The 14,473-nt window shown below is 34.6% G+C and overlaps 3 protein-coding genes across 4 annotated transcripts in view; 2 read left to right on the top strand and 1 right to left on the bottom strand.

Moving 5' to 3' along the window:
• The first annotated feature begins 924 nt into the window (after positions 1-924).
• On the top strand, positions 925-5,590 carry Tace (ADAM 17-like protease Tace). The gene is made up of 14 exons (XM_018456747.1): positions 925-1,262; positions 1,737-1,875; positions 1,961-2,061; positions 2,119-2,240; positions 2,490-2,640; positions 2,758-2,948; positions 3,013-3,207; positions 3,360-3,498; positions 3,619-3,791; positions 3,988-4,050; positions 4,138-4,346; positions 4,466-4,704; positions 5,086-5,201; positions 5,279-5,590. Exons 1-14 carry the CDS (start codon positions 1,205-1,207, stop codon positions 5,588-5,590), a joined length of 2,208 nt encoding a protein of 735 aa, XP_018312249.1. The 5' UTR covers positions 925-1,204.
• Positions 5,591-6,712: 1,122 nt separating this feature from the next.
• Positions 6,713-10,894, top strand: IleRS (Isoleucyl-tRNA synthetase). The gene is given in 2 exon segments (XM_018456746.1): positions 6,713-8,311; positions 8,313-10,894. Coding segments are annotated over 2 exon segments (3,732 nt in total). The 5' UTR covers positions 6,713-6,946; the 3' UTR covers positions 10,680-10,894.
• A 1,755-nt stretch (positions 10,895-12,649) lies between these two features.
• The window catches only part of LOC108728264 (transmembrane and ubiquitin-like domain-containing protein 2), a 4,687-nt gene continuing 2,863 nt past the window's right edge, over positions 12,650-14,473 (bottom strand). For both annotated transcript variants that reach the window (XM_018456744.1, XM_018456745.1), the window contains exon 5: positions 12,650-13,606. In XM_018456744.1, coding sequence (XP_018312246.1) covers positions 13,159-13,606 — 448 coding nt within the window. In that variant the 3' untranslated portion in view covers positions 12,650-13,158. The remainder of the gene's footprint in view (positions 13,607-14,473) is intronic.

Raw genomic sequence — 14,473 nt, 5'->3', positions numbered from 1 at the left:
ATTTTAGTAAAATATTATTAAAATGTTATATTTAATATTCTGAGAATATGCCTAAAATATTATTTAATATTAAATAATATTATGCGCTTATAGAGGGATTTTTCCTTTCTCACAGCATTATTTATTAAAGAATCTAGTTATTTTTGTCCACGAGTAACGAATTAACGATTATACAATATAAAATTATTAAATTATATACTCGAGTTATCTCATCCTCTCGCATTGTGTCTGATGAGGGTTGATTTAAAAAAAATCAAATTAAAAATTAATAGTTACCGATAAAATGTAATTTAAATTAAATTAAAAAGTTAAGAGTTTAAAATGTAACTAAGTTAAGTTAAAATTAATTAACTTTTTAACTTAACTTTTATCTTTTTAACTTAGCACTATCGAATCCTGTTTATTAGTTTCCTGGATGTTTCGTATAGACATGTCATATAATATATTTAAAATTCAATAATACTCGATTTTTATTAAAAGCTGCGATTTTAATGTTATTATCCGAGTTTGATTATCAATAGAAAATGATAACTGTAGAAAAAAAATTGTAATTTTGCGGCAGTATATACATATATGACATTATAGCATATTATAAGTATGCATATTTATTTATAAAGCATTTATATAATAAAAATACGAATTTTGTTAATATATTATTTAAATATTAATTGATAATCAAACTCGGACGATCATATCATTAAAATCACATTTTTAAATAAAAATCAAGTATTATTGAGTTTTAAACGTATATGCACGTCTATAAAATTAATAAATCATAAAATTAATATTATATTATTAGTTTCTTACTCAATCACTTAAATTTTAATAGTCACGCGAACTTCAAGTATCTCGCCAGTGGTTTCAGAAATCGAGAAACTCGAATGATCGTCGTTTCGTTCGCTCGCTCGACTTTCTATCGAAGATCGGAGTTATGACTAACGAAACATAACCTATGTCCCGTGTTGATTGTCATCCATTGTCATCATGACAAATGTAAATAAAGAAACGATACTTAGATGATCTGTCATAATACAATTTTGCGCTTCTCATCAACGTTATGCCGTAAATTGTAAATTGTGTCTAAAATGTTCACAAAATTGTGACACGTTGTGGATTATTGTTAATAAGATTGTAACATAGAAAAAAAACAAGGGAAAGTTGTGCTTTTCTACTTGCATTGCATTGTTAGTTTCTTCCACTGACAATGGAAAAACGAAACGTTCTATTTATCTACTGCGCTTTTCTTACTCTTCAAAGTATTTGTAAGTTAAACTTATTTCAATTTATACTGTCACTTTTTTAACTAGCACGCCATAAGTTGATTCGCGATCAGCACGAAAAAATTGAAATCCCTCGTTTAAAGTTGAGGAAGAAATCTGTATGCATTCAAATTTTTGTAAATATCTTTCTTATCTCCATTGAAAAAAATATATCCTTTCAGCTAAGGTTTAAACAAGCAGAACTAAACAATACTTTAGTTTTTCTTCAAAGTCTTATTTTTCTTTCTTCTGTAATTATATTAAAAGATGTAACGAATCTTTTAAACTTAATCTTGACAAGATATTTAATGTTTACTTATTTATGATTAAAAAATACATGATCTGTTTCAATATCTTACTAAAATAATTTTACAAAATTGGGACTTTATTGAGAAAATTAGCTTTGTTATTATCACAAATCAACTTGTGCAATTATATCAATTGTTCTTTTATCTAATATTAAAATATTATTAATAGGTGGACTTCACAGAAGCTTGAAATATTATGAAACAATTCATAGTACTCACTTTCAACATAGGATTCTAAAACGAGGTATTCACCATAGTTATCACCCATATAACAGAATAAGTGAATTAGAATTTTATTCACATGGACGGTAAGATATTTAATTATTTCATCATTTATTATAAGAGATGTTCTCCATTTCATTAATGTTCTTTTAATATCTCTTTCAAATACAGCCATTTTCGATTAATTTTGACACCTAGAAGAGAAGTTATACATTCCAACTTCAAGGCATATGAGGTCAATGCAGATGGAAATGAGAAAACTGTACATTTAGGTATGGCATAATTTGGCAAAGCAGCAAATAAGCATATTTCATAGTATTATTCCATAGATCATGATAATTTTTACCACGGCCGAGTGTTTGGCGAAATTGAGTCTCATGCTCAGATGCATATTGATGATGGTATCATGACAGGTAGTATAACAATCTTGGATGAAACCTTTCATATCGAAGTGAGTATACCTCCAGCCAAATGATAGCTAAAAGTTTACGATATGATTACAAATTATCCGAACAAACAATGAGAAACAACGAATTAAAGTTTCAAAAAATTAATTCAAAAAAGTTTAAAACAATCGCATTTTATTATATAATTATGAATTACATAATTTTTTGGCTACTATCATATTCTTATCTCACGCTTGATTATCTCTGGACAGATTGTCTGTTATCTATAATCAAGAAGTGAATTTATGTTTTAGCCATCCTGGAGGCACCTTTCTCATTTAGATAATCAAACTATGATTATTTATAAATCTTCCGATGTCAAACTCAGTTGGGAGCATTATCAAAATGGAGAAGGTCATACACATGGGACTCCAAAAACCTGCGGTTATGTTAAAGAAGATATAAGTATGATTCTATTTATAAATATAGATAATATACAATTATTTTTATAAAGCAACATATAATAAATATTTTATGCTTTCTGTATTATTTCCAACATTATGATATTACTTTTTGCCGCAGATTATACTTTAAATGACAATTCTGAGGAGGATGATACCGAGACAGATAATAGCAGTAGTAGAGTGAAAAGGCAAACAGAGACTTACGAATATACACCGACAAAAACAAGATGTCCATTACTACTAGTCGCCGATTATCGGTTTTACCAAGAAATGGGTGCCAGCAGTACAAAAACTACAATTAATTATCTGGTAATCGTAACGGTACTCAATTATAATATATTTATTTATAATCATATACTAACTTATTCCACAGATAAGTTTGATTGATAGAGTACATAAGATTTACAATGATACTTTATGGCAAGAGCATCAAGAGGAGGATGGTTTCAAAGGAATGGGTTTTGTTATTAAGAAGATCGTCGTTCACAGTGAACCGACGCGAGTGAGAGGTGGTGAAACACATTACAATATGGTTCGCGAGAAATGGGATGTCCGTACATTGCTCGAGGTTATTACATGCAGCTTGAAGAAATAGCGTCTTTAAAATTAACTGCTTTATCAATTATCAATCAATTTTTTAATATAATTGGCTTGTTAAATTAACGTTGTTAAATACTAAAATTAATTGTCACTTCTCATGATATTATTGTATTAATACAGGTGTTCAGTCGAGAATATAGCCATAAAGATTTTTGCTTGGCTCACTTGTTTACTGATCTCAAATTTGAAGGTGGGATTCTCGGATTAGCCTATGTAGGGTCTCCTCGTAGAAATTCGGTGGGTGGTATCTGCACACCAGGTATATTAAAAGCATTTTGTATTCTTTGTGTGTTAGGTTATTCTAACATTATATAAAATATGTAATGATGTTTATGTGATACTGGATCTTATAATTGAACGAAAAATTGATATTCTGCAGAATATTTCAAAAATGGATATACATTATATCTAAACTCGGGACTAAGCTCCAGCAGAAATCATTACGGACAGAGAGTAATTACAAGAGAAGCCGATTTGGTTACAGCACACGAATTCGGTCATAATTGGGGTTCCGAGCATGATCCAGATATCTCAGTGAGTTATAATTCAAATATCTATATATTGTAAATTATTTCTGAGACTTAATCAAACTAGCATTAAATAATTCCTATAATAAACATAAGAATTCAAATAATAAAGAAAAAAGAATCATGAGTTGCAAAGGAAGTTTTTGTTAAAAACTTATAAAATATATACATATATTAAGTTTTAAAATGTGTTTTTATATCAATACCTTTATTTCACAAACTGTCAAGGTGGATCTTACTTAATGTATACCTACAGTGTTAGTGGCTATGATGTAAACAACAAGGTGGAGTATATGCTTGATTCATATTGTAGTTTTTATCACACAAATCATTTTAATTATTTTTTAAATAAAGAATCAATATTTCCCTAGAGATTTTCTCCATGTAGCTTGCGATCCATCAGGAAGGTCCTGCAAGCCAAATCTGGACGCTGTTTCTCAGAGCCGGAAGAATCATTCTGCGGTAATTTGAGAGTCGAGGGCGACGAGGAGTGCGACGCAGGTCTCTTAGGAACAGAAGACAATGATTCGTGTTGCGACAAAAACTGTAAGCTTCGAAGTAACCAAGGAGCAGTTTGCAGGTAAGCCATCTAAAATCATACCTACGTATCTATTTTTTCTTCTATTTTTTACACTTAAAATCCTTAGGCTATTTATATTCAACGTTGTTTAACGGTGCTCGTTTTGTTTCTTCCAACAGTGACAAAAACTCTCCTTGCTGCCAAGGTTGCGCGTATATGCCTGCGGGCGTAAAATGCCGTGATGCGCAATACGCTACTTGCGAACAGGAATCGCGCTGCACCGGAGCGTCTAGCGAATGCCCGAGATCTCCGCCCATGAAGGACGGCACTGGTTGTCTCGAACGTGGTCAATGTCGTCTAGGCAAATGCGTACCATACTGCGAAACTCAAAATTTACAAAGCTGCATGTGTGATACTAGTACGTATTTTACTTTAAGTACTGAATATCTACAAATATAAGTGGAAATATTTTGTTATGTTAATTCGTATCATTTTTTCATATTAGAAAGAGAAGAAACTCTTGTTTTGTAACTCATTTCTACAAATTTGCTGTTGATTTGCGAAAATGCTTAATTGTGCAATTAATAAAATCAATTACTATTTTTAATCAAGATTTTTAACCTTGTTTTATATTCTAAACTCTGGTTTCAAAAAAAGATTCGTATATTATTCTCTAAAGATATCTTTATGATTATTGAGAAAAAGTCAAAAGACTAAGTGTTTTTAGAATTGATTTTACATTACATACAATTAATTTTGTACTGAAAGATATAATTATTAATATTATCGTTATTAATAGTTGCTGACGCGTGTAAGAGATGCTGTAGAATGAATTTGAACGAGACGTGCTTCCCGATAGACCAGCAAGACATTTTACCTGATGGGACACCATGTATTCAAGGTTTTTGCAACAAAGTAAGATATATCATAATAATTAATTTGATAAAAGCAATTTCTGTTGTCTAATATATTACATGCATATACCTTTTTAGGGTGTTTGTGAGAAAACCATTCAGGATGTAGTGGAACGATTCTGGGATATTATCGAGGATATAAACATTAACAAAGTTATGCGCTTTTTGAAAGATAATATAGTGGGTGCTGTGATAATCATCACTGCCGTTATATGGATACCGGCGAGTTGCGTTATCAGTTACATTGATCATAGACGCGTGAAAGAGAGCGAAAAAAAGTGGCAGTGGAAACACACGGACGAGCTCATTCACCCGGACGAGCCGAGACAAGTGATATATGTTGGCGGTCAGCGCCAACAAAGGATACAGCATGTCATGCATCAATCGTGAATTTGCATTACATATTTCGACATCTAGTCAAACTTATATCAGGTGATATATATTTATGATATATCTCTGTTTGAAAAATGACAAAATATTGTAAATATCTTTATTTTCTATGTTATACATATGCATATGTAACTTCTACATAATTTCTGTAAGATTTTGAACGAATTTTATAGTTGAACGAACGAACGAAACATTCCTGTAGTCCAAAGAAATTAATAGTTCGTATTTAGGAATTAGATATATGAAGTTTTTTACTACTGTCATTGTTTTTTGATACTATGTATATCAAACATTAATACCACCAAAGTAGATTAACTTTAATCTTGATTTAACTTATTCTTCATCTTTTTCTAGTTCTAAGAATTAAAAAGGTGAAGAGTGAGTTGAATCAAGATTAAAATTAATTCGCATTGGTTGAAACGGGTATAAATATCTCTCTTTTTCAAGTATTACTTACCTTTCTATCTTTAAGGTTGGCATTTGCTACTTAATTATTAGAATATGACTGCCATGTTACATTAATATATTACAGTATTTTAATCAGCAAAGATCAAGAATGTGAAAAGATTTGCTTTATAATTCCAAATATATTGTACAATTACTTTAACAATACTTTAATGTTTAATTGTAAGTATATGTGAAAACAGATATAAATCATGTTAATACAATAATATTAAAAAAAAAATTCTAATATTTAGAATACTGAAAAAAATGTCTAAAGGAAAAATTATTTTGAAATTCCCGCCATAAATTTTCCTACTATCTTGTATGGACTTTTGGAAATGCATTCTACATACACTGGTTATCTGTTAAATAATAATTATATAAATTAAAGTAAAACTCATATTGATCTTTATCATTATTTTTTTGCATCTTCCTAGACGCAAGATTATGTGTTTGAGATTAGCTTTGGCACGTGTTCTCGCTTCTTTCACGTGTACTGACAAGTATTTCAAGTGTGCTGATTGGTTCATGAATAGAGACTTTCCGCTGCCTGAAGATTTTTCTTCCCGACAGCTAATCCGCGTGTTCGGAATCTCCAATCACACGTTTACGCGTGCGCATATAAATTCCTTGGAAGTTGGTTCCCTCGCACACTGGTTACTCAATACTCACGTTACACATTATTAGCTTGAGTTTAATTAACTATATGTAAGGTTTAAAAAGTTATTTGACCAACTTTTGTAACGTGATCTGGCCGTATTGTCTCCTTATGGAACCTGTGAAGGCAGGCCAATAAATAATAATAATAATAAGAAGACACGTTAGCTTAGCGACAAGGTTGTGTCGAGTTGCATCCGCTCCTCGTACGAGCCAAGAGGATTCCTCCAGCCGGTACGGAACGTCGTGTCAAAGATGACCATCAAAAGCTATTCTTTCGAAGGGGTGTTTGCTTCCTCAAAGTTGAAAGTTCCGGAGACCATCAATTTCGTCGAGGAGGAAGAGAAAACGTTATCAATATGGAAATTTGTCGATGTATATCGTCAATGCATGAGTCTATCCGCTTTGTATGACCGGCCAAAGTATTCGTTCTATGACGGGCCACCTTTCGCTACCGGTCTTCCGCATTATGGTCACATCCTCGCAGGCACCATAAAGGACATCGTGACGAGGTACGCGTATCAAAGCGGCTACTCCGTGGAGCGTCGATTTGGTTGGGACTGCCACGGCCTTCCTGTAGAGAATGAGATTGACAAGAAACTGGGCATCAAGGGGCCTGATGATGTCGCCAAGATGGGCATCAAGGCGTACAACGAAGAGTGCCGTAAAATCGTGATGAAATATTCCAAGGAATGGCAGGAGATTGTCGGCCGGATGGGACGGTGGATCGACTTTAAAAATGACTACAAGACCATGTATCCATGGTATATGGAGTCTATCTGGTGGGTGTTCAAGCAGCTATACCACAAGGGTCTCGTTTACGAAGGTATCAAGGTAATGCCCTATTCTACTGCCTGTAACACTCCATTGTCCAACTTCGAGGCAGGTCAGAATTACAAGGACGTAGTGGATCCATCGGTCGTTGTAGCCTTTTCCCTGCTGGACGAGCCAGGGGTGTCTCTACTGGCCTGGACCACCACTCCTTGGACGCTACCTAGTAATTTGGCACTATGTGTCAATCCTACTTTTGAATACGTCAAGGTAAAAAATGAGAAGACTGGTGACATTTATATTATGTTGGAGGCTCAATTGCAAATCCTTAAGGGTCCTTATACCATAATAGACAGGATAAAGGGCATAGACCTGAAAGGAAAGGCATATGAACCACTGTTTCCATATTTTTTGCATTATAAAGAGAAAGGTGCTTTCAGAGTCCTGAATGACACTTACGTCACAGCAGAGACCGGAACTGGCATCGTCCATCAAGCTCCGTATTTCGGAGAGGATGATTTCCGATGTTGCCTGGAAGCCGGCATTATACGCAAGGACCAAGAGATTATATGCCCCGTGGATAGTTGCGGTTGCTTCACGGAGCCGGTTCACGACTTCCTCGGCAAGTACGTCAAGGACGCGGACAAAGAAATAATAAAGTATTTACAGCTTAAGAAGAAGCTGATTGTCAACAGCACGGTGAAGCATAGCTATCCGTTCTGCTGGAGAACAGATACGCCGCTTATTTACAAAGCAGTGCCATCTTGGTTCCTCAAGGTGGAGGAGATCAAGGACAAATTGCTGGTGGCAAATAGCGAGACCTACTGGGTGCCGGATTTCGTGAAGGAGAAACGTTTACTGGGGCAATCCCATACCGCTTTGGATCTCCGAGGACAGGGAGGAGATCGTGTGCGTGGGCAGCATGGAGGAGTTGGAGAGATTGACTGGCGCAAAAGTGAAGGACATCCATCGCGAGAACATCGATCATCTGACAATACCGTCGAAACGTGCGGGACAGCCGCCGTTGCGTCGTATACCTGAGGTCTTCGACTGCTGGTTCGAGTCCGGTTCCATGCCGTACGCGCAGGTCCACTATCCGTTCAATCAAGATCGCAAGGAATTCGACGAGATCTTCCCGGCAGATTTCGTCGCAGAGGGTATCGACCAGACGCGTGGCTGGTTCTACACGCTTCTGGTGATATCCACCGCGCTGTTTGGCAAGGCACCGTATAAAAACCTCGTGGCCAACGGTCTAGTACTTGCGTCCGATGGTCAAAAGATGTCGAAGCGTAAGAAAAATTATCCCGATCCCATGGAAGTGGTCAACAAATACGGAGCGGATGCTCTGCGTCTTTATCTGATCAATTCGCCAGTCGTGAGAGCCGAGAACCTTAAGTTCAAGGAGGAGGGTGTCCGGGACATCATCAAGGACGTCTTCTTGCCGTGGTACAACGCGTTCCGTTTCTTAATGCAGAACATTGACCAGTATCAGGAATCAGGGATCAGATTTGTAATCGCCGAAAATCAAGAATTCTGTTCCAACAATATAATGGACAAATGGATTATGTCCATCACTCAATCGCTTTTAATCTTTGTGAAGAGAGAGATGGAAGAGTATAAACTGTACACCGTGGTGCCCTATCTAATAAAGTACATTGACAATCTCACAAATTGGTATGTGAGAATGAATAGAAAACGTATCAAAGGTGAAGACGGTTTGGAAGATTGCGATAATGCATTGACGACTCTATTTTTAGCAATTTACACGATGGTGCAGACCTATGCGCCATTCACGCCATTCTTGACGGAATTCATGTTTCAACGGTTATACCAATGGATCGTCAGCTCGTCGAATGATAGACCTAAGCATTCTTTGAATTATAAAGCGTTTAATTCAATTGAACATACTACAAAGGCATTCAAGTACCAGCCGAGTAATTGGTCTAATCATGAGTCTCATAGTCCTGAGCCCACGAATGAGACAGAGGAGGACATGGAGGAGATTTACAAAGAAACTTGCGAGGATTATAAAGATTTTAAGCACAGTGTGCACTTCAAACTGATACCACATCCGCGACATCATCTGATTAACAAAGACATAGAGAAGGCTGTGTCGCACATGCAGTCAGTCATTCAATTGGGTCGCATTGTACGCGATAGAAAGGTCATTCCCACGAAATATCCCTTGCCGGAAATCGTGGTGATCCATCGAGATGACAAAGTACTAAGGGACATTGTCTCACTAAAGTCGTACATACTCGAAGAACTCAACATCAAGAAGTTAACTGTTACTACTGACAAGAAGAAGTATGGCGTGACCCTGAGAGCAGAGCCAGATCATAAGACACTTGGTGCTCGTTTGAAGGGCGAGTTCAAACAGATGATTCAAGCCATTAAAGAGTTGTCCGACGAACAGCTGCAACAGTTTGTCTCCACGAAGGAGATCGTAGTGCAGGGCCACAAGCTCGAGGAGCAAGATTTGCGTCTGATGTTCAGCTTCACCGGTCCGGCCGCCGAGCAACTGTCGAAGCAGTACGAGGCCCACAGCGAAGGAAGCATACTGATCCTTCTGGACATTACTGCAGACGAGGCGATGCACAACGAGGGAATAGCACGTGAGGTGATCAATCGAGTGCAGAAGCTGCGGAAGAAAGCACGGCTCGTGCCCTCCGACGAAGCCATCGCGTATTACGAAATTAAAGACGCAAACAGCAACTTGGCGAAGGTCATCGTCAGTCACAAGGAGTTCATCGAGAACGTGACCAAGACTCCGCAGAGAGACATGACGGAATTGCCGCGCAATAACGATGTCATTATTGAGGAGATGCAGAAGATCAAAGACATGGATATGAGGCTCGTGTTGGTCAGAACATCGGCCAATCGTACGTCAACACAGGAAGACAGCACGATGTCATCGGAAGCGCAATCCTCTGTAAGCTACGTCAACGTAAAACTTTTGAATATGCAACCACGATACGGTGCGTCCTCGAAGGATAAGATTTACTTGTATAATTCGCAACTTGGACCTCTCACGTACAAACGTTTGAAACAGGAAATCGATTTGGTATTTGGTACTTATGGCTGTTCATACGATATGTATCTTAATACTAAGAAAATTACCAGAACGCTGGATGATACGCCAGTGGAGGAAGACATGTTTAATAAACAATCGTTAGAAGTAGTGAGATCAACAGACAAATTTTTTTTCAATGTATGAAAAGCGATTTCCATGGACTTGCGATTTTTTCAATGTAAGGTTGAAAGAAAACCGGAGCAACCTAGCAAACCATTATTATATCTTGTAATTTTGTTATTTCTTTGTAACTTTCTAAAAAGATAACATGTTTGTTGAGATCAAACGAAAGATGTGTAGTTAGTTAATTCTTTTTTTTTTCATTTGTTGATGAAAGTATTTACTGCGAGGCATATTAGGAAGCGATATAATTTAATAATATATTTATTTGGTATTTAATACATAAACTATTAATACGCCAGAGTGTCTTATTACGTGATTTTAAATAAATATATTTTTCATGAAAGTGTTCTGCTATTTTGTACATTAAAGAATAAAAAGAATTAATTGTATTTTTAATTTCAATTTTTTCCCACAATTTTGTATCGTCGTACTCATATTTTATGCACTGTTGGATAATATAAAAAATGATTTATGATTACTATATAGAAAGAAATAATAGGTAATATAATAACGTAGATTTGTCTTAACAGAATATGCAAAATTTTACACATATTTATCACTAAGAAACGAGGACAGCTATACTGTATGATAAATAAGTATCAAATAAATAAACATTTATTGGCATTATTTAAAACAATCGTGTATGTGTATATATAATTAATTTAACTTTAACAAATTATAGTACACTAATCAGAGACCACAGTATATAACTCTATCACGCCTTCGTCCTTTTGTTATGCCATAAGCACTTTCGGTGAAACTTATATTTATATTTTTATGCATGTCCTGAAGTTTATCCAACGTGAATGTCCGTTTTAGTGATTTAGCTTTTTTTTTTAGAAAAGATTGATTTTATTGGTATTCTATGCATTATTTCTCATGTACAAATAAATATAACGTAAGTAGATGACTTCCAGGTTGCTATATGTCTTACAAGTCGCGGATAAATTTTCTTTCTCCTTTATTAGTACAAAATTCATTCAAATTAAATCTGTTTATGCTAATGGTAACTGGAATTCACGCATTATTTAGACATATTTCCGTAATACTTAACATGTTGATCGCCACGTGATACAAATTTATTTATATATGATTAGCATTTCCTGTTTTTTTAGAGCATCGAATATTCAAATATAAATAACAAAGAAGTCTCGTTGTTGAATGATGTTAATAGTAAAAAATGAATTATAAAAAGAAAACATGTTTGACTTCTTGAGTTTTTTTTGTGAAATTAACTAATTTCATATAATTCTGAATGACGTGACAGTCAACGCGTTAAAAATACGTAAAACAATTCTATATTAAATTCGGCGGATCAAAACGTTCACAAATCACACAGCACCAACAATACAATGTACTAGAAAATCGAAGAAAGTAATAATTACCAAGTAATTACCTGTAGAAAATATTTTTATATAATTCTCTCAGTTTATAATTTAGAGTTAGTTACAATAAAAATTAGAGAAATAAATCATTAATTAATTTTATTTTTTTACTGAATGGAAAGTGATACCTTTCAGAATTTTATATATATACATATATATATACATATATATCTTACGAAGAAAAGTGTTTCACAGAAACTTATTTTATCGTACAGAGTATTTCCTAATTACTTTATAACGTAAACACCACAAAGCGATATTTCTTACGAAAATATATATATCCATGATCTGATTCACATGAAGCTTAAAAAAAAACGAAAGGTACAAGGAATAAAGATAAAAATAATTACGCTTGAATGAATGTCGAAGTATAATAGTTCTTAAACGTTGAAGTCAATTTTAAAAATCAGAGTTACTTTTTCTAAGAAAGCAATGTCATCATATATTCTCCAGAGCAAGATGAGAGTTCATGAGAGGGGAAAAAGTAGCAACTTTATTTATTATTTCGGAATTATTGCAACATAACATTCGAGCATGATTATTTTGGATTCTTATTAGTTTATTTAATTATTTTAAATTTAACGGAGGACAACTTATATACTTTATATAGACATATAATCTATAACGTATATATTATAATTTTTAATATATGTTAAGTGACAGATACGTCATCTACTATCATGCATCATAAAGAAAATTTCTTTTGAAATCTTCTGCAAGAAACGCTACACTAGAATTTATGCGACACAACTTAACGCACCTCTTGTATATAACGAATTTAATTATAATTCAACAGAGAAACGTAGATCAATAGAAATATCGCAATCAGTGTTTTACATCTTCGAGAGTAACACCAAGAAAGATGGAAATCACAAAACTATAGTGAGCTCGTTATCATCAACGATAAACTTGATCTCGAGAATGTTACGTTAAAAGCACCTCGACGACGAAGATTACCGTTTGATTGATTCCATTAAATTCATAGTATACGTGGTACGCGTTACAATGTATATTATATCGATTTGTATTTAAGGTGCTTTTTTTATTAAAATTACAACTTAGAAATAATCGTATTAGAAGGGATCGTAATAGTCGTCGTCATCATCGTCATCATATCATTCCACGTTCCGAATGTTATCTTGATCAGAAAAGAAATTACTAAAGAGAGATACCGTGAAGATTGCGGTAAGCGCGTAGAGCGCGAGCGTGGTTGTCGCGGTGAAAAGTTGAGCGTAATGATACCGCGAATACCACGCGAGACCTAGGATGATCGTTAGAAGGCTTACAAGGAGCCGGCTCAAGTCCCACTCGTTGTGTACCGAACTTATCCCCGCATCGGTGGGCAGATCCGAGAACGGCTGGGAATTGAAATAAATAGACGATGAATTATCTAACGTAGACGACGGTACGGTAGCTGGTCGCGGTTGATGCACCCAACAATGAACCACGCAATCGTTGAACAAGCCGCACTGCTCGAGAGTCTGAGTGTCAGGTTGCAGTACGCGTCCGTTGAATACTAATCGTACCGCTTTACGTGCTTCCAATTCTATTTGAAAATGCCTCCTGCAAAATGAAAAAGGTTTATTTTATTTTGCTGTACTAGAAGAATTGAACTGCACTAGAACTTTCCTTTTCGCTTTTACCACATATTAAACATTTACCTATTTCACAATATAAAATAGAAGTAATGGCTGTGACGGTCAAAGCTAGATCTTTAATCACAATCTGAATTATATATATGCAAGTACATATATATACTATATATGTACTTGCATATATATTATATTTGTAGTTATTTAAACCGCGCCGAATTATTTTCCAGACTATATAAACGCAATTAAACTACTGTAGTAATATCACGAATTAAATTAATAAGCAATATTAATAATTTTATGCTCAATCAGGCATCCTATTAAGATGTTAATATGCTGAAAAACGGCAAATAAATTAATTTTTTTTACAGGTTTTTACATTACTCCTATTTCATATTGTCGAATTTTCAAATGTACGGTCCAGTAAAATTCTTATTGTTTACCTATTTCACTTTAAATATAAAAATATGTATACTAATTCAACTATAAGAAAACAGACCTAAAGACAAGTTATAACAAACATGGAATAAGAAACAATGTTATTAAAGGCTTGGATTATCTTTTGTGAGAACGTAACAAAAACTGTACTTTACTGACACGATAAAAATTAGGGCTCAGACAAAAAGATTCGAACATGTTGAATATTCGATCTATTCGAATAGTTTGAAGTTTATAAAAATGAGCATCAAATTCGAATATTTCGAACAGTTCGAGCTTAAGGGGATGCTAAAGTTGTTCTACTTTACCATCATTTTCATTCGGTGAAATATCTCCGAATTGAATTGACGGATTGCAAAGTTGTTTTTACAGAATTAAAGTACGCACAAACAGGACCTCA

The sequence above is a fragment of the Mycetomoellerius zeteki genome, unplaced genomic scaffold, assembly GCF_001594055.1.
Source record: "Mycetomoellerius zeteki isolate Tzet28-1 unplaced genomic scaffold, Tzet1.0 scaffold597, whole genome shotgun sequence".
Lineage (NCBI taxonomy): Eukaryota > Metazoa > Arthropoda > Insecta > Hymenoptera > Formicidae > Mycetomoellerius > Mycetomoellerius zeteki.
Note: the sequence above shows the minus strand (reverse complement) of the source record. Positions and strands in the feature narration are given on the sequence as shown.